We start from the raw sequence: 18,987 nt of genomic DNA, 5'->3' as shown, positions 1-18,987 counted from the left end.
GCCGGTGGGAGGAACAGTTACGACTGCGGGCGGGAGAACTCGGGGGCGGAGCCAAAGACTGAGCGCGGGAGGGGGGTGGGAAGAGGCGGGGCCGGGACGGAGGTGGGCGGGGCATCCAAAGTCACTCGGGAAGTTGCGTCCCGGAGAGCCGGGATGCGGCAGTCAGCGGAATCTAGGAAGGGAGGGTCGGGTGGGGGCAGACCCACTTTCTGGGGTGCGCCCTCCTCTCCTGTAAGGAGAGGGCTCCTGATGGAAAAGGCGTGGCGCTGGGTTTCTATTCCCGACCCCCCGTGTGGTTAGCCTCTGGGAACTGGGGGCAGCTAGTGGGTCCGCTAATGAGGTCACGAGGCGGATCTCGCTTCTCAGAAGTCTTGGATTCAAAGTCCTCAGGTCGCCTAGCCCCCGCGGTTCCACAGCCCTTGTGAGCCTCCCCTCTCCCTGCTGCTTTCCCGCCTCCAGCCTCCGCAGCCCACCCAGCTCTGCTCCCCCCTGCCACTGCCAGCACCTCCCCGCCTGGGAGCCTTGGCGCCGACCTCCTGTGCCGCCCTGTGCACGTGCCGCTCTTCCGGGAAGCGGCCCACATGTGCCGCCCCTCAGCTCAGTTCGCAGGCTGCCTACTTAATGGCACTTACCACTGGTGCTTTCAGCTCACTTAGCCGCTCGCCCTTTGGGGAACATTTATTGAGTGCCTACTGTATGCCAAGGGGAACTGATGTTGAGCACATTACGTGATCCCTGCCTCCAGGGAGCCTACAGTGGGGGGGGGGGGGAGGGGGGAGGCAGAGATTAATCAAATGATCCCACAAACACCACATTACAGGGAGGACTGGTACCCTGAGGACCTTCTGCAGGTATCCGGCGGATGAACACAGCTGGAATCAGTGCTACACAACAGAGGGGAGCAAGAGAGGCGCTTCCCTGAGGACCGGACGTGAGGGACAAGTAGCAGCTAACAGGTGAGCGGAAGACAAGAGCACCGGATGTGCAAAGTCCCCGGGGTAGGAAGAAGTGTAGCTGGTAGGTGGATCTAGAGCCCAGGGTGACTAGAACGGAGTGACAGTGAATACAGTTCAAGGTGAGGCTGAAGACAGGCCAGGCCAGCAGAGCCCCTAAGGCCTGTGACAGTTCTGAGTCTGGCCCAAGAGCCATGGGGCACCCACGAAGACGTCCACACACAGGTAACTAGCCACTGTCTATTCTGAGCAGCCGGTTGGAACAGGTGCCAGTGTGCAAGGAGGCCAGTTAGGCTGTTGCTGGAGTTCGCGGAGTTTGGGCTGCCCCTCGACTGCACAGTGTGTGCCCCAGACAGGGTGTGTGCCTGGAGGCCCTCTGAACACACACACACACACACACACACACACACACACACAGCCTGGGAGTGCGCAGAAAAGGAGCCCAATATACATTTTTGACATTAATCTGAAATCAGAGTTTTCCAGCAACATTCAACCCACCAGTTTATGTACAAAGGCCTTGGGGCCCTGGGGAGCAGCAGGTTGCGAAACGTACAAAAGGGAAGGCAGGCCTCCTGCTGACCGGTGTCTCCCACGATGGAACCCGGGATCCAGGCCCCGGTGTCCCGGACATTCGCTTCCTCTGTCAGGCGTGTTCACGTTCACGGCCTGCCGGTCCTCTCCCCGCTCCTGGCAGGGTACAGCAGGCTCTGCCCCCAGCCCTGGGCCGCGAAGGACAGGTACTGGCCTCTGCGCACCACCCCGACCCCTCAGCGGTCCTGGCGCCGAACTGGGGGTGACGGGGGATGCCGTACTGGGGGCAAGTCATAGTGTCCAGGGATGTGGCTGTTCTTTGGGGAGTCGTAGTGGCCAGGGGGCAGGCCCGGAGGCAGTGGGGGCTGGCAGCCCACAGAGTCTCCATCTGGGGACAGAGAAGGGACAGGGCGGGAGGTGGCTCCTCCCTCCTCACCCCTCGCCTCCCCTCCCCAGCCCCTCCTGCCCACAGACAGACGACGGACGGTGCCAGTCTGTGTATCTTCTCAGCTGCCATCGGGGGGAGGCCACCTTGACCTGCCCACCTCATAGGTTATGAGGACACTTTGTCCCCAGCCTTGTTCCCCTCTTTTCTGGGTACCAATGCCACAAGTCAGGTGCTGTCGGACCATTTCAAATCCTCAGCCCTGGGAGGCCGGCCACCACTCACAGGCCCTCGGAGGCAACGTGACTTCCCAGACGTGATGCCTGTGCGAGCCCAGTCTGACCCCGAAGTCCACGCTCTTGGTGCTGCACCGGGCCCACTCTGTGCTCTCTCCCCCCGACCCTTCTTTCTCCCTCCCTTGTCCTGCTTCCCTGTAGCCCCTGCCCCAGCGGAGAAGGGGGACTCACCATAGGTCAGAGGGCTGGGCCGTTCATAGGTGCCACTGTCTCTCTGTGGCTGGGGGTGTCGCCGCCTCTGGCCGTCTCGGAGTGGAGGGGGCTGCCTGGGGGGAGACCCTGAGGGGGGGCCTTTCATCTCCACATAGCTGCTCTCCCGGAGGCCCCCGAGGAGGCTGGGCAGGTCCCGGATGGTGGCGTAGGGGTTTTCGCTGCTCAGGGAAGCCACGCTGGCCCCCAGCCCCTCTTCGGAGATGGGCCCCAAGGAGAGGGGAAAGGAGTCAGGCTCTGTGGGCGCACTGGCGCCCAAACCCCAGCTCGGCCTCCTGCCTCACCCCTGCACCCGTACCTTTACCAGAGAACGGGCCTGGGCCGTCGCTGCTACGGTAGCTGTGGCTGTAGCTCAGGCGGCCGCTGCCTGTGCAGGGGGAGAGGGAGGCAATGAGCAGTCAGACCCCGCGCTCCTCCCCAGGCTCCCACCTGCCCCGGAACCAGAGCCCAGGACCCTTCTGCGGACACACAGGCTCTGAGGGAGCGGGGTGCTGGGCCACACAAGCCCCCCTCTCCAGACGCCTTGGCCTCCAGGCTCCTACCCCTGTCCAGAGGCCCTGCAGGGGGCTCCCGGCGGTGCTTCCAGTCCGCAGGCAGGGTGCTGTGGTTATCCTGCCCGTGGGCCCCCCCTGGCCGCTCAGGGACCTGCAGGCTGCCGAAGAGCTGACTGCCCGGAAGCTGATGGGGAGGGGCGGAAGGGGGAGAGAACACACAAGGATGGAGCTTTCCAGAGAAGTAGGTGTGCATCCCCCCCCAACCGCGGTGCCTTCCCTCCCCCAGCACTGACCTTGTTCGGGGGTGGGGGTTTCGGTGAGCACTGTGACAGGGTGTGGTAGCTGGGGTTGGAGTAGTAGTGGCTGTAGCTGGGAGGGACATCTGCGCGAACAGACGGGGCGCGTCGTGACCTGGCCGGTCAGCGAGAGGCCCGGGCCCGAGACAGTTGTTCTGTCCCGGCAGATCTGACCTCTCTTCTCCCCTCCAGCTCCCCGCTTCGCCTCTTCCGGGTCCAGGGAGGGACACGGGAGCCCCGCACCCCATCCGCCCGGAGCCCACACGCCAGCCCCACGTCGTGTCCCCCGCCCCCGGGCCAGCTCACCTGGCATGACGTACTCAGAGCCATCCAGCCGCCCGCTGCTGTAGGCCACGGCCAGGTGTTGGTGTGCCTTGCCTTTTTGCCAATGGCGGTAGCCGACGAACAGTGCCAGCAGGGCCACCACCAGGGACCCCAGCACCGCGATGCCAATCACTGCCCCCAGCGAGTTATAGGCCACCGGAGAGGCAGGCATCATGGTGAAGGGCTCCTGGCTTCCTAGGGGGATGGGGTGGCCGCTCAGCACAGTCTTGGCTCTGCCCGTGAGCTTGGGGTGCCTGCACAGGACAGGCCCCGGGAGGGGGGCAGGGCCCATGAGGGGACCGGGTCCTGGTGCCCTGGGGACCATCGGGGCCAACAGGAGAACTCACCAATCCTGCAGGGGGCGCCGCTGTGCCCCGGGGGACACACACAGGCTCCCGTCTCCGGGTGGCACCTCTCTCCAGGACCACACTGGCAGGACTGGGAGCAGTTGGCACCGAACATCCCCGGAGAGCAGCCTGCGGGACAGGCAAGGAGGCGGTGGGGTTGAGGGACCCAGATCCGCCTTGGGCTTGGGGGCGGGGCGGGAGTTTCCCTTCTCTGGGTACCTTCTAAGCAGAGGTATCCAGTCCAGCCTGGGGGACAGAAACAGCTCCCATCCTGGGGGTGGCAGGCCCCCCCCTGGCGGCACTGGCAGGGCTGGGCGCAGTTGGCTCCCCAGTGTCCTAGAGGGCACGCTGCAGGAGACAAGGTGGCTGTCCGGTGGGGCAGGCCACCCCCGTCTGGATGAACTCTCAGCCCCCAGCTCCCTGAAATCTTCTCAGCCTTGGTCTCCCGGGGACACCAAGTTTTTGAACCGCAGCCGCACACCGATGAGTCACCGGGACCGCATCCTATGGGAAACTCTTCCCCTAGATATGCCCCTCGCCCACCGCCACGCCTGCACCCAGCCTTTCTTGTGGCCACAGCTCCTCATTTCCCGTTTCCAACACTTGCTGTCTGTGGTTTGGGGGACTAACCTTTTCCGTGATGTTCTTTATATATTTATGGGGGGAGGAAGCCACATACAAATAAATATAAATTGAAAAGCGCAGAGGGGATAAAAGCACGTGCCCAAAACCGAGCTTGGGGTCCCCCCCCACCCCGCGCCTGGTCGAGTAATGCCCTTCCCAGGAGTCCGTGCAGAAGGGTGGGTGTTCCCTGAGCACGTGGAACAGGACCCGGCGTGGAGGGGACACCCGCTATGGATCTGTTTGCGTTGTTTACATAAGTTACCGAATCCAAGTGGGTGCAGAGGCTTTTACGCCCGCAGCAGGGGAACAGGAGCCTCTGGCCCTCAGCCCGCCTCTCAGCACACACACGCACTCCCCCACACAGGCCAGCACGTACGCTGGGAGCAGTCGGGGCCCGTCCAGCCAGCCAGACAGTAGCAGGTCCCATTCGAGGGATGGCAGGAGGAGCGGTTACCACACTTGCAGGACACACAGCGTTTGCCATAGCGGCCAGGCTGGCAGGCTGCGGGGAGAGACTGGCGGTGACTGGGGGGGCAGGGGAGAACCCTCCGCCGGCCCTCGACCCACTCTCTCCCTCCCTCCCTCCCACTGGAGCGGGGTAGTGGGGGCGGGGCTTCCGGCATCCGATGTTGCACCGCCCCCTACTGCCGTAAGCACCGCCCAAGTGCTTACAGGCCCCAGGTGGGGGAAGGAGGGGGGGGCCTCACATCTCTGGCAGGAGGGGCCTCGGAACCCAGGCGCGCACACGCAATTGCCGTTCTCGGGGATGCAGGTGCCCCCATTCTTGCAAGAGCAGGTGTTACTGCAGTTTGCCCCCCAGAAGCCTTCGGGGCAGGGCAGGTGGCAGCGGGTGCCTGTGGGAGAGAAGGGTAGGGTGAGCCCAGCCTGGGCCCCCGGTGTCCACAGGGGCTCTTCTGGACACACTTACTTAGGATGCATCCCCCAACTCCGCTGTGGGCCTGGGGCCTGGACACCTAGAATGCTCACCTGTCCAGCCAGCCTGGCACCGGCAGCGTCCGTGAACAGGGTCACAGCCGTCAGCATGGTCACAGTCACAGCGACTGGCACAGCCTTCACCGAACTGTCCCTTCTTGGAGAGGGGGTGGGGTGGGGGCAGGCCAGTCAGCTGGCAGGGAGGAGGCTGCGACCCGCCATTCCCTGGACAGACAGGCTGTTGAGTGCTTACCGGGCACGGGAGCTGGCAGTGGTCCCCCTGCCACCCAGGGGTGCAGGTACAGGCCCCGGTCTGGGGGCTGCAGGCTGCCTCATGGGCGCACTGGCAGCTGGCGTTGCAACCGAAGCCCCAGGTTCCAGGTAAGCAGGGCACAGAGCAGTTACCAGGCTGCCAACCTGGAAGAAGGGCCCTGCAGGTAGGCCTAGGGCTCCAGCCCTCCCGGGGTAGCACACACCAGGCCTCAGCCGTGCCAGGCTCTGGGCTCCGAGCCGGGGGTGGGCTGGGGGAACCGGCGTATACACTGGTAGAAGCTGGACAGAGGCAGAGCGGCCGCCGGCGGCGAGCCACCCCCTTCTGGGGCCTGCCTCTGCTGCAGAATGAGGGGAGCTGGCGGCGACCCAAGTGCTTACAGGCCCCACCAGGTAACTAAATGAGTTACACAGATCACGCGGCAGACTACGGGGAGGGCAGGCGACTGCAGACCGGAGGTTGGTTAAACATAACAGAGAACCGCCCAAATAAAACACATCCGTGTTAGAATCCAGCCTAGAAGTGGCCAACGGGCCACCCGGGTAGGTCTCAGAAGTCCCTCCTGGCCCTGCCATCGCGCGGTTCTAGATGACAGAGGGTGAGGAATGCTCGCCGAGAGGGGCCTTCTGGCCTGGGCCTTTAAGCGCAAGCAGGATTTTTGTGGTTGAAGAAAAGCAAAGTGGATATTCCAGGAAGGAAGTAGGCTGGCTACTTTCCCACCGTCCAGCTGCTGCTACCCAGGGGCGCCGCCCTCACCCTGCAGCCTCGCGCCTTCCCCGGGCCCGCCCCCGCCCCGGGCCCGCCCCTGCGCTGGGCCCGCCTTCTCTCCCGTGAGCCCGCCCCCACGTCGCCCCTCCCCGGACACCCCACGCCCTCACCCTCCTTGCAGACGCAGGCGCCGTCGATGGGCGAGCAAGCCAGGGCGTTGTGGCAGGAGCAGCGCGCGGAGCAGTTGACTCCGTAAGTGTCAGGCGGGCAGAGGCTGGCGCAGTGCGGGCCCTGAAAGCGGGGCCGGACTGTGAGCGAGCGGCCCGGCTCCGCCGCCCCGCGCCCCCGGGGCCCCGCCGGGCCGCGCCTCACCGTGTAGCCGGGCGCACAGCGGCACCGGCCGCTGTCGGGCTGGCACACGCCGCCGTGCAGGCAGAGGCAGTGCTCCTGGCAGCCGGGCCCGTGCGTGTCCTGCGGGCAGCTCTCGTTGCAGTGCAGGCCGGCCCAGCCCGGCAGGCACGCGCACTCCCCGCTCATCGGGTGGCAGCTGCGGCGGGAGGGGCGGGAGGGGAGGCGCCGTCAGAGCTGCGGGGTCCGCGCCCGGCCCCCCACCCCCGACTGCACCCCCCCCCCCCGGCCCCTCCGCGCAGCGCGCGCGGGGCTTCGCGGAACCGGGGGCGGGGGGCGTTCCGAGCGCGCCCCCGCCCCCGTCCCCGAGGCCCCTCCCTCTGCCTTCTGCGACATCGGTCCCGCCCTGGGGCATGGCCCGCCCCAGCCTCGGCACCCGTGAGCGCGGGCCCCGCGGCGCACCTGAGGCTGTGCTCGGGGTCGCAGGTGCACGGCTCCTGGCAGCTGAGGCCGTAGCGGCCGTCGGGGCAGAGGCGCTCGGTGCAGCGGTCCCCGGTGAAGCCGTGTTCGCACAGACACGCGCCGTTGGCCGGGAAGCAGCGGGCGCCGGGCGCGCAGTCGCACGTCTCCGCACAGTCCTGCCCGAAGCGGCCCACGGGGCACTCCTCACGGCACCTGGGCGCCGGCCGAGTGAGCCCCGGCGGCGCCCACCCCCGCCCAGCCCCCGCCCTCGCCGAAGCCACTCACCGATCCCCCGTGTAGCCCGGAGCGCAGCGACACTGCCCAGTGAAGCGGTCGCAGAGGCCACCATTGTGACAGCGACACTCTTGGGAGCAGTTGGGTCCGTGGAAGCCCTCGAGGCAGGGCAGGGAGCAGATGATGCCCTGGAGAGGCAGAAGGTGGACAGAGCCCTGGGTGCCCGCCACTCCCCCTGGGCACAGGGCCCCTTCATACCCCCCCCCCCACTTCAAACCTCCGCAGGGTCCCCAGAGCCCACCCCCTTCCCAGGCATCCTCCTCCCAGTCCTGCCCAGAACCACCCCATACCCCCGCCCCAGCCTACCATCCACCCATGCGGGCAGCTGCAGGAGCCCTGGGAGGCCTGGAAGACGCCCCCGTTGTGGCAAGGATAGGTGCTGGGGCAGAAGAAGCCGACGGTGCCCCGGACACAGGGTATCTCACAGCTGCTGGGTAAAGCGGTCGAGGTCAGTGTGCACACAAGCAGCCCGCGCCCCGGCTGGGCCTCCCAGGGCTGGCCGCCTGCACGCCTCTCCCGGGGCAAGTCCTGAACTCCCGGCTCTGGTCCCTGCTGGGGACTGCAGGAGTCAGAAAGCAAAGGTTTCCAGGAGGAGAGAAGTGGTGGGGACAGCCAGCACGGCCAGATGGGAAGGGGAACAGCCTGTGCACTCCCCCCACCCCCCCAGCACCTCTGCTCCCGGCCCCCGGACGGCTCCCCTCCCGGCTCCTCTGTGAGGCCGGACCCTTCTTGACCTCCGCCTGGTGCACATCCCCCCACTCTGCCTCCACCTCCTTGCGAGAGGCCGACAGGCCGCCTGGGACCCTGTGTCAGCCCCACCTCACAACATGTTCGCACACACACAGGCTCGGGCTGTCTTCACAGCAAGCCTCCCGGGTGGAGGACACTGTTCCCGCTCCACAGACAGGCACAGGCCCATGAGGGGTCGATCTGCTCAAGGTCGCTCAGCTAGCAGGCGGCAGAGCTGGGCCAAGGACCTTGGCCTCTGCATCCCGTCCCGTTTGGGAGCCTGAGTCCCCTCGGATCCCTCTGTATGCTCGTGGGGCCCTGTGGCTGCGACCCCATGATGCACCTGGCCCCAGTCCTCTCTGGGGGGCAGAAGCAGGCTCCGGTCTGGGGGTCACAGGGTGCTCCGTGGCACAGGCAGTGGAACTGGCAGGCGGGACCATAGTGGCCCGGGGAGCAGGGCTCCAGGCAGCGTGGGGGCTGCAGGCCGGGGGGGCAGGAGCACGCTCCACTCTTGGGGTCACAGGAGCTGCCGTTGCCACAGTGACAGGGCTTGTCACACTGCAGCCCCCACACTCCTGGGGCACACCCTGGGGGCGGGGAGGGTAGAAGGGAGTCACCAGGGGTCTCACCCCTCCCTAGCCTCCACTCAGCCCTGGGCTCTGTCCCCCAGCCCCCCACACCCGTGCCCTGTAGCACCCCCCCTCCCGAAAGGGCTGTGGCGGCTATGGGGCTCCTGTGGGTGACTGTCCCGGGGCGTGAGCACCCGTGGGCGGTAAGGAGGGCGCCGCCCAGGGTCCTGGGACCTGCGGTCACCGGCTACTCACCACTGGAACAGTCGTCACCCCTCCAGTTCTGCACACACTGGCACTGATTGGGTGCCACACAGCGGCCATGGACGCACTCCTGGTCACAGAGCGCTGGGGCAGAGATGCAGGGAGGGGGTTGTGCTTCCCCTGCCCCCACCCGCCCATCCTCCTCTTGTGGGGGCGTTGCTGGGTGACACTCCTCCCTCCCATCCTTTTCTGCCCCGGGGCGGCGGCGGGGGGGGGGGGGGCAGGCTGACTCTCCCCAGAAGCACTAGCATTTTTCTGCCTCTGAGACGCAGAAGACAGGGGGCCAGGACTCGACAGAGGCTCAGAACTCAAGGCTCCCCAGCCCCTCTCTGTCACATTCTCCAAGCACCTTGCTGGGAAAAGGGACAGGGGCTCCTCAGGTAGGGACCAGACATGGATGCTGTGCAGAGGGGGTGGGGTGGGTGGGGGTTAGGCAGGACTGGGGGGGGCAAGAGTTTGGGGGTGCAGGAGAGACTGGGCAGTGACAAGTCAGAGACACACGGCAACAGACAGGGATGAGAAGAGATAGCGATGGACCCAGACCCACAGTGACAGAGAGACTGAGAGAGGCTGCCCCAGGGCTCAGAGAGAGGGGGCGGGAGACACACGGGGTCAGCTGGAGACACAGGCAGCAAGTGGTGGCTGCCGTCCCGGGGACACACCCGGGGCGGCAGGGGGGGACGAGGCCCCCCACGGCCCCCCAGGACTCACGGACACAGATCCCGCTGCTCTCATAGAAGCCCCGGCAGCACTGGAGTCGCTTCCGGTGGTCCGTCTTCACCACCTGGCGGTACACCGTCCTGTAGACAACCCTAGCGGAGACCGAGAGGCGGCCCTCAGCCCCCTGCTGCGGGCTGTCCCCCGCCCCGCCCCCGCCCACCACGTGGCACGGGGAGAGCAGGGGCACCGCTCGCTCGCCGCTCTGGGCCGGGGGAGCACAGAAGGAGCGTTCCCCCCAGGCCCCCCACCCGGCCCCGCGGCGCACCCCACGCCAGCCTCCCCAAGCCACGCCTTGAGTGCCTCTGCCTCCGAGTCTCCGAGGAGAGAATGAGGGTGTGCGGGGCGGGGTGGGCACTCACGTGGGCCGGGGGCAGGTGTGGGGGCTCTCCCAGGGCCGGTCGCAGGGCTCCGAGGGGAGCAGGCTGAAGGGGCGGGAGTGAGACTCCTTGGTGGTGGTGGTGAAGCTGCAGGACGGGGAGGAGGGGCGGGGGGGGTGGTTAAGGACAGGACGGGGTCAGAGCCAGAGTCAGGGGGGCCTGGAGGAGCAGAGAGCAGAACCAGGAGGGAGGGGAGGGCTGCAGAGGGGCAGGGAGGCTGGGAAGGAGAGGAGGAGGAGACCCGGGGAGCAGGCACCCCTCACCTTTCCCAGAAGCTGCAGGTGTTGGGGTCACTGGGGTTGAGGGCTCCAGCCAGCCGCAGGCCCAGGCCCAGGAGAAGGAGGGCACGCAGAGCTGGTGGCATCGCAGAGGCCAGGTGCAGAGCGGGGGACCGGCGCAGAGCCACAGCCTGGAGAACCAAGTGTCTGCAGAAGCGGCTGCCTCTTGTCCCCCTGCCTTCTCTTCTCTTCTCTTCTCGTCACCCCTCCTTCCCTGCAGACCATGCGCCCCCCCCCCCCCCCCGCTGCCCTCCCAGCACCCTTCACTCACACACCACCAGCCGGTGCCTCTTCCCGGGATGGGGATCCTATCTGGTATCTTTGAACCCCAGCCCAGGGCACTTTGACATTGGTACCAAGGTGAGAGACCGGGGCCAGCAGGGAAGTCACGGGGGAGGCCCACCTGGGCTCAGCTGGAGGAAGGACTTTCCAACAGCCAAGGTTCCGGAAGGGAGTCGGCCGCCTCAAGTGGGGGGCTTCCCGGCCCGCATGTGTGCAGGTGGAGAGCGGCCGCAGGAGGCGCGGGGCTGGGGCGGGACCGGGTGGCGCTGAAGGAGGCCCCTCCTGACCACGGGTGTGCAGGCACCTGCTCGGCCGGGCTCGCGGGAGCCAACTGTGCGCGTCTCTGCCCAGCTCCCCACTCACAGAGGACACATCAGGAGCTAGAAATCAGGCTCGGGGAATTACTTCCATGGGGGACATGGGCCAACACCACAGACCAGGGGCAGCCTCATCCGCACCCGCCAGAGGCACCTGTTAAACCCTGGCCAGGGCACCTCCGTACCCAGCTCTGGGGACTACTGCCCGAGGACATCCCCAACCTGGCCTCGGACAGAAGAAGCCCCCACCTCCCTCTGGCCACCCCATCGGCCATCTGGAAACAGCTCCTCTCCGCCCCCTCCAACCCGGCCTCGCCCAGTGGGTGGGAAGCAGGTCAGGACCTCAGCAGGGTCTGTTCTGGCTCCTGAGCTCAGGAGGGGCTGAGCTCCTGAGCGGCCGCCCCCGCAGCCGGTTTCAGATTCTGGGTTCAGTGTTCCTACAACTTGTCCTGGCTCCTTGCTCTCTGCCTCCCCGAGGCGCCCACATCTGCTTATAATTTTCCCGAGAAGAGAGAAAGGCCATGGTTGCTGGCCCCTGGCCCCCCTGAGTATCTCTGGAATGCCTGCTGCCTGGCCCCACCCCATGCCCCCCACCCACACGCTCCCAGGGTCCCCGGGGCGGCAGCGCTCCAGCCCTCCAGGTCTGAGTGAGAGAGGTGCTCCCTGACTTAACCCCATGCTGCCCTCTGCTTCGGCCCCAAAATGCCTCCCACTGTGTCTCCCCCCCCCCCCGCCCCCCCATACCGCCTGCTGGCCCACGGGCTTTCCTCCCTTTGGTCCTCTGGCTGGTGGCCCTGTCACCGCTCCCCCGGGGCACGTGTCCACCCCTAGCCTTCTCTGTGCTCCCCCAACCATCCTCGGTCCTCCAGTAACTCACCAGGCCTCTATGGCCTCCTGCAGCCTGAGAAGCTCAGCTGAGCCAAGGGGCAGGGCGGCTAGGCCCTGGGCCCAGGGGCCTGGGGGGGCCAGGGAGCGTCCTGGGGGATCCCAGCGCTCAGGATATGGAGCCTGAAAACAGGAAATAGAGCCTGGCTAGAATGTGTGATGTGGGGGAGGAGAGCAGGGTCATGGGCTCCCCTTCCCGACACCCTGAATTCAGAAGGTGGGGTGCAGGGGGCAGGGCCAGAAGCCTCTTTCTGTTAGGTTGTCTCTGAGCTGAGCACCGTGGTCCCCCTCTGAAGGGCTTCAGAGGAAACAGCCTGTCCTCAGAGAGCCTGGCCAGTCGGAAGTGTCCTTCAGACGGGGTCACCGGTCTGTCCCAGGGCACCCCCCACATCGTCCCTTCTCCCGCCACCCCCAAACTATCCCCTCCACCCTGCCCTGCACCGGCCACCTTCCCAGGTGTGGGGCCCACCTCCAGGCCCATCCCTGTCAGCACCCAGCTGACCCCTCCCTGCCTGGCCCTCCCTTGGCAGGGCCCCGAGCCCTCACACATCCCCCCTCTCCACCCCAAGGTCTTCTCCACGCTGCCCTCTCCCTGGACCCTCGCTGTCCTCACTGGGGCTCAGTCTGAATGGATTCAGGTCATCACCCTGGCCCCTGGGTGAGCCTCACATCCAGCCCCACAGGGACCCCCTCTCCTGGATCTGTCGCCAGAGCTCAAGGCTGCAGTGGGACCTACCCCGTGGAGACAGGTCAGAGCCCTGTGGACAGTCACTGCCTCCCAGACCAACTTCTAGAGGAAATGGCTCACCTGAGGCCTTCAGGAGGTGGGCAGGGGGGGCATGAGGAGAGCTGGGCCCTGACAACCAGAGATTAGCTGGCTGCAGGGGTGGGGGAGATTGTTTTCCCAGAGGGCCTCGGTTCCCCGGAATGCAGAGGAGGCCCCAGCTGGTCAGCAGTGGGACTGGAGCCCGGGTGGGGTCCACCACCAGTGGGTGGTCCGCAGGGAGGGAGGGTGGGGGATCCCGGCAGGGAGGAGAAGCCGTTGGCCTGAGGGACCTCAGCCCCTGAGGAGGGAAGGAACACAGGCCTGACCAGGAGTCCAGAGCCCCAGCCTGGTCCCCCAGCTTGTTTCCATCTGAGACTTTGTCCCCAAGGGGCTGGGGAAATTGAGGCCCTGGCCTGTCCTTTCCTAACACCCCCGGGCCCACCAGCATCGGGGCCCATGTGCCTGCACACACTCCCCTCCGGGGGGTTTGAACCAGACAGCTCTGAGTCCCGTCCGGCCCCGTCCTGCCCCGGGGCCCACACTGCGGTCGCTGAGGGCGCCCCATTCCCCCTCCCTGTAGGCCCCCACCTGCCCTCACAAGAAGGCATCATCTACTGCGTGGAGAAAGGCAGGGAGCTGCGTATGAAATCCACGGTGGTGGGTGCAGTGCCCCCTCTACAGGTGAGGACACAGGGCGGGTAAGTCCCCCACCCGGGGCCACACAGCCAGCAGGAGCAGAGACCCAGAGTGCGGCAGCCTCCCCACCCCAACCACGCTTCCCATCAACCAGGCCCACCCGGGAATCCCAGGGGCTTTGCATCTCTGTGTAACAGCCTCAGTTATGCAGAGGGGGAGCCGGGAGGGGGCGGGGGGGGGGGGAGGCAGAGCGGGGAGCTGCCACAAGGACAGACCAGAGGCGTGGGAACCGGGATGCGTTCGCAGTCAGTCTTCTCTCCTCCACCTCGAGATGCAAGGCAGCTGGGCCCCGGGCCAGGCCCCGGCCCCCAGCCCCCAGCCCCCAGCCGCAGCCGGGTTCCCTCTGGTGGGGAGCCCTGCCCTCCTGGTGCCCCGGCCCCCTTAGCAGGAGGGAAATGACTCTGGGTCCGAGCTCCCGGTGGGCAGGAGGGGATCCGTTTCTGTAGGAGGCAGAGAGCAGGAGGGCTTCCTCAGAGCTCTTCTCCAGGAGGTGGGGCAGCGAAGGACGCCCTCTGAGCTGGGCATGAACGCCAGCTCTCAGTTCCCTGGTCTGTAAAATGGGGATGATAGCACTTCCCTTTGTAGGGCTGTCCCCAGGATTAATACAGGAGTTACGTTCGCCGTCACCAGGATGGCGGCCGGGGTCCCGGGTCTCCTGAGCCCATCCCCGTCCCCACTGCCCTTGGCGCCCTTGGCCCTTTGAGCATTAGTTCCAAGAAAAGCTGTTTCTTGTTTTCCGTTTGTTTTTTTTTTTCTGAAGAACCCCCAGGATGATCCGGGAATGGGGCCTTAGCTGCTGGCACAGAGAAGGGAAGTGGGGGTGGGGAGGGGCCAGACCCCCCACAAAACCTGATCCCTCAGAACCACGGGCTGCCCGCCAGGTATGTCTTGAAGCCAAAGGCGGCTGATGAGTTGGACCGCCTGGGTTCTGCTTCCCCCCAGCCCCCAGCCTGAGCACCACCTCCAGCGCCTCGCTGGGTCCCAGTGGCCCCTCCTCTCCTCTCCGTCTCTCTGTCCTCCCTCTCATCTTGGAATCCAAAGGTTCTAGGGCTTACAAGTTGTCACTTTCGAGCACATCGCTCGAGCCCCGTGGGCCTCCAGCCTCCATTTCCCCATCTGTAAAATGGGAGAATAACCCCCACATCTCACAGGGTGCAGTGAGGGCTGGGACTGCTAGTTCCCGTGACCGCCCTGGAACAGAGCCTCAGACCAGAAGCAGCTCAGAGGACCTGTGCTGGTGCAGAAACAGAACCCCCCACGTTCTAGGCTCTCTGCCTCTTTTCGTTTCTGTCTTGTTCCTCATCAAAAACTCTTTGCTTTCTGCCTTTTTTTTTTTTCTTCCTCCATCAGTTTCTTGGTCTGTGTCTTTCTGTCTCTCTCCTTCCTTTCCTATGTCAAGGCCGTCAGGTACAGCACAGTCGTGCAGTGTGTTCACTGCACTAGGGAATGCATCCTCAGGTGTGGCGCGGGAGGCGAACTCCGGCCGCACTTGGCTCACCAGGCCGAGTGTCTTAGCTTGTGCCCGGGGCTGCCTTGCCCTGTGTCTCCCTTGTCTGTCTGTCTCCTTCCCCGTCTCTCTCTCTCTGTTCCATTTCCAAATCTGTCTTTGCCATGGAGACAGGGTCACTTAGTCCTCCCCACTCGGCAGCTAGACCCCAGTCGGAAGAGTCCTCCCTCCCTCTCCACGCAGGGACGCACCCTGACCCAGCTCCAGCAGCCTGGGCCGCTCTCTCCACGTCCGCGCACGTGCACACGCCTGCACACGCGAGCGCCCAGCCCCTCCCGCACCCAGCCAGGCCTTTTGCAGCCAGGAATGTCTGCCGGATGGAGGGACAGGAAGCCTGTGTGTGAGCCAGAGGCCGGGCGGGAAGGGGGCAGGGGTGAGGGGCCGGGCTGGTGTTCTCTGTGGCTCAGGAAACAGAAGCTAGAGGGTCCTCAGCCCGACCTGTTTACTCATCAGGAAATAGGGAAACTGCAGGGATTCTGAATCACCAAGCACGCATCGCGTGCCTGCCGGAGGCCGGCGCCAGTGTGGTCCGGGCCCCTGCCACCACCCGTGGGTGCCGGCGGCCACGCTCTGCAGCCACAGGCGGACGTGGGGGTCTCGGGCATCAGAGGCAACAAGGGAATTAGGATCTGCTTCAAAGAACAAAGCACCGGCCCACCCACTCACTGCCACCGCCAGACACCCTCAGAAAGCACAGCCCTGCTCCGGCCACTGCCCCTCTCCAGAGCCCTCTGTGGCTCCCCACACCACACGAAAGGGCACCAGGAGCCAGGCCCACCGGGGGCCCATCCTCACAGCCTCTCCCAGGATGCCCCCTCAGTGGCTACACGCTTCATACACTCCTCCCGCCCTCGGGCCCTCCTGCAAGCCCTCAGCCCAGCCACCACAGACCCCCCTGGCCCAGAGGAGCCCTGGGTTGCTCTCGCCGCCGCCACACCGGAGGCCAGCTCCACACGGACACGGACCAGCACTCCCCAGGCCCCAGCCAAGGGCTCAGCACCGTGTCCCTCCTCCGGGGGCATGTGGGACTAAGCCAGGCCATCCCAGGAGTTCGCAGACCCTGGAAACCTTCAGGTCTGACGGACCCATCAGGGATCAGCGTTGGGGCTGCGGGCCTGTGCTCTGGCTGCCCCACCAGGCTGGGGCACCCTCAGTCTTATTCCTCTGGGGCTGTTAGTGGTCAGGCTGCCCCGATGTACCCTCACAGCCCCCATGCCCCACTCCTTCTGTTCTTATGAAGGTCAGTCTTCCCCACTGGAATGGAGCTCCGTGGGGTCAGGGCGCTTTTCCGCACCTGACAGAGGGGATGGCCCAATAAAGCCCGAGCCCCCTTCTGACTCCAGCAAGCCCTGACCTGACTTTGTGGGGCTCGGGGGCTGAGGGAGAGGTGTTCAGAGGCCGCGGCTTCAACCCGGCTCACCGGCCGGAAGAACTGGTCCCCCCTTCCAGGGCCGTCGAAACCCAGGATTGGCAAGATGCCAGAAACTGAGGTCCAGAAGGAGCCTCCACCCTTACAGAGGGGAAGGCGGCTCCGGACCTGCCCTCCTGACCGCCGGCCTCTGAGTTCCTAAGGGATGAGTGCACAGTCGTGCGGGGCACTGAGTCGCCTGGAGAGCAGGGGATGTGCCCACACAGCTGGACCCTAACCTTGTACCATGGGCCTCGGGACCCCAGGACAATGCCCCTCACTGTCCATCCGCACACCCCCTCTGAAACAGAAGGACTGGGCGCCCCCCATGCCTTACGTGGGGGTGGGGCAGAGGTGGGAGAGGGGACCCAGGAGGCCCCATGTCCCAGAGCTCCCTACACGCCATTTCTCTCTGGAGACCTCCACCTGCACGCGTGGGGGCTGTAAGAGCAATGACCAGCCCAGATTAAATGTGCGCTCTGGGCTAGATGACCTCTCTCCATTCTCTCGGCAGTCCCAAAACGTAGGTCCTATTATGCTTCCCATTTTACAGATAAAGGAACATCCCAGAGAAGTTAAGTAACTTGCCCCCGTCACACAGCCAAGCGACGGCAGAGCAGGGGCCTGGACCAGGTCAATCAAACCCTGAAGCCTGTGCTGCCCCTTTACCGCCTCCCCTATGATTTCTCTTTGGTCTTCTGACCCTGCTTCTCCTGTCTCCACCCCCTTTCTGCTCCTTCTCTAGGTGTGTTCTCCGTTTCCCTAAGTCTGCCCTTTCTCCCCTCCGGTTCTCGTTTGCAGAAGCCTCAGCCTTTGCCTCTGTTTCCGTATTTTTGTCTCCTCCTAGCTCTGTTTTTGTCTTTGTCTCTCCTTCCCCGTCTCCCCTTCCTCCTGCTGGCTTCTCCCTGCCCGATTGTGAGCCAGGAGTGGTGCGGACACCCTCCCCGAGCCGATGGCCAGCCCCTCCTGCCTCCAGGGAGACTCTTACTCAATGCTTCCAAGGCCACTCAGAGGAGAGGCTGGGGAGCACAGTGGTGGAGGAGCAGCCCGGCCCCAGCACCCCTCCCCCGCACCCTCCCCAGCACCCTCCCTAGCACCCCTCCCCAGCACCCTCCCCAGCACCCCTCCCCAGCACCCTCCCCAGCACCCCTCCCCAGCACCCTCCCCAGCACCCCTCCCCAGCACCCTCCCCAGCACCCCTCCCCAGCACCCTCCCCAGCACCCCTCCCCAGCACCCTCCCCAGCACCCCTCCCCAGCACCCCTCCCCAGCAGCTGCTGTGGTGGCAGCGGTAGGGAGGCAGACAGCAGCCCAGCGACCTCTATCTCTATCCAGGTTTCCGACCCATTCGATTCGTGGACTGCCTGGAGAGTCAGTTTCCTCTTCTGGGAAAGTCTGATAGGGAGCGGGGTCAGGCAGGAGTGAAGGCACCGATGCCAGTGCTGGGTTTCACCTCCCGGTGAAGAGCGGGGGACAGAGAGGCAGGCCTGGCCTCCCACCCAGCTCCCAGGTGGCCAGCCCTCGCTGCACTGGTGAGTGCGCCATAGACTTCAGGAGGCCTCAGGACTGGGAGAGGAGCAGCAGGGGACAGATGACAGGAGACAGGACTGCGGCCCCCACCCTTGGTTCACATGTGCACACGCACAGGCACTCCGTCATGCATTGGGCTGGCGTGGTGTTCAGAGAACCGCTCCCTGTGCGCACCACTCCCCTGCCCAGCCCCCGCTGAGGCCAGGGGTGACAGCTGACCCCTTGCCCAATCCCGCCTGGAGAGGAGGTCTGGCTGAGCCTGGGAACCTCGGGGCCAGTACAGGCTGTTCCCATCCCTGGGGACTAGGGTCACAGCGCAGCAGCCTCGGGAGAGGCCACTCATAAAAGGTCAGGACAGGAGAGTGAGAATCCAGTTGGAGGCAGGAGACGGGGTGGGGCGGCCGGCTGGCCTCGCCGGGGGTCCCCCTGTCTGGGCCCGACCACCCCCGCCCCCTCCCCAGCCTGCCACCTCAAATCATCTGCCAGGCCAGGCTTTTCCGACGATCTAGACGCTGGAGACCTTTGGCCAACCTTCTGTGCTCAAAACCGGCAAAGCTGTGAGCCGCACACCTGGCCCTCCCCTCACCCCCCAACCTCCCCGGGGAGGCGCCAGCCCCAACAATGGCCCAGACCAGGCGCCAGCGGAGCAGGAGACATGTTTTTGTTCCTCTGAGCCTCCCAACAACCGTGGTAGGCGCCGTGTCTTATGATTCCCCGCTTAGACACGAGAAACTGAGGCACAGAGGGCCCACAGCCGGGAAGGGGCAGAGTGAACTAGAACCCCAGCAGCCTGGACTCCCAGATCTGGGGGCTCCCCTCGGCCAAGAAGAGGAGCCGGCACCCCATTCTCCGTCCAGCCCCGAGGGGGCCACGGGTTGGGGAGAGCGCCCGGCCCCACACGTCGCTCCGGGTCACTTACGTGCAGTCCCCCGGGGAGGGCGACCCCAGTGCCCTCGCCCCCTCCGCCGCCCCCACCCTCGCGCAGGGGCACCCGCAGTCCTTCCCCGGGGTGGGGGTGGGGGGTCGCGGAGCGGGCGGGGACGCGCAGTCACTCACCTGCCTCGGACCCGGGCTGTCGCCGGCCTGGGGTGGGGACCGCCGGGCGTCCAGAAGCGGCTGGCGGGCCGGCGGGGAGGCGGGGCGTGCGGCCCGCGGGGCGGGGCGGGGCAGGAAGGGGGCGG

The 18,987-nt window shown here is 65.8% G+C and overlaps 1 protein-coding gene and 1 long non-coding RNA gene across 9 annotated transcripts; one reads left to right on the top strand and one right to left on the bottom strand.

Moving 5' to 3' along the window:
• The first annotated feature begins 188 nt into the window (after window positions 1–188).
• LOC128778804 (uncharacterized) lies at window positions 189–3,475 on the top strand. The gene is made up of 4 exons (XR_008424516.1): window positions 189–390; window positions 821–956; window positions 2,800–3,117; window positions 3,361–3,475. It is a non-coding gene; the product is annotated as an uncharacterized LOC128778804 (long non-coding RNA).
• On the bottom strand, window positions 1,402–18,987 carry PEAR1 (platelet endothelial aggregation receptor 1). Of its 8 annotated transcripts, none has more exons than XM_053908843.1 (25): window positions 18,863–18,987; window positions 11,893–12,023; window positions 10,820–11,078; window positions 10,402–10,563; window positions 10,121–10,225; window positions 9,753–9,853; window positions 9,033–9,125; window positions 8,552–8,795; window positions 7,786–7,909; window positions 7,471–7,607; window positions 7,186–7,398; window positions 6,748–6,922; window positions 6,546–6,666; window positions 5,650–5,813; window positions 5,451–5,553; window positions 5,171–5,317; window positions 4,840–4,965; window positions 4,059–4,187; window positions 3,840–3,968; window positions 3,475–3,687; window positions 3,166–3,254; window positions 2,921–3,056; window positions 2,677–2,745; window positions 2,340–2,573; window positions 1,402–1,875 (listed from the first exon to the last, which is right to left on the bottom strand). In XM_053908843.1, the coding sequence occupies exons 4-25, from the start codon at window positions 10,500–10,502 to the stop codon at window positions 1,724–1,726; spliced, it is 3,105 nt and encodes a 1,034-aa protein (XP_053764818.1). In that variant the 5' UTR covers window positions 10,503–10,563; window positions 10,820–11,078; window positions 11,893–12,023; window positions 18,863–18,987; the 3' UTR covers window positions 1,402–1,723. The 8 variants fall into 8 exon arrangements, with proteins under 8 accessions (XP_053764818.1, XP_053764817.1, XP_053764823.1 ...); XM_053908842.1 differs by having other exon boundaries at window positions 10,402–10,547; XM_053908848.1 differs by having other exon boundaries at window positions 7,786–7,906; window positions 10,402–10,547.

This window comes from Panthera pardus, unplaced genomic scaffold, assembly GCF_024362965.1.
Source record: "Panthera pardus isolate Hobbes unplaced genomic scaffold, ASM2436296v1 HiC_scaffold_21, whole genome shotgun sequence".
NCBI lineage: Eukaryota > Metazoa > Chordata > Mammalia > Carnivora > Felidae > Panthera > Panthera pardus.
Note: the sequence above shows the minus strand (reverse complement) of the source record. Positions and strands in the feature narration are given on the sequence as shown.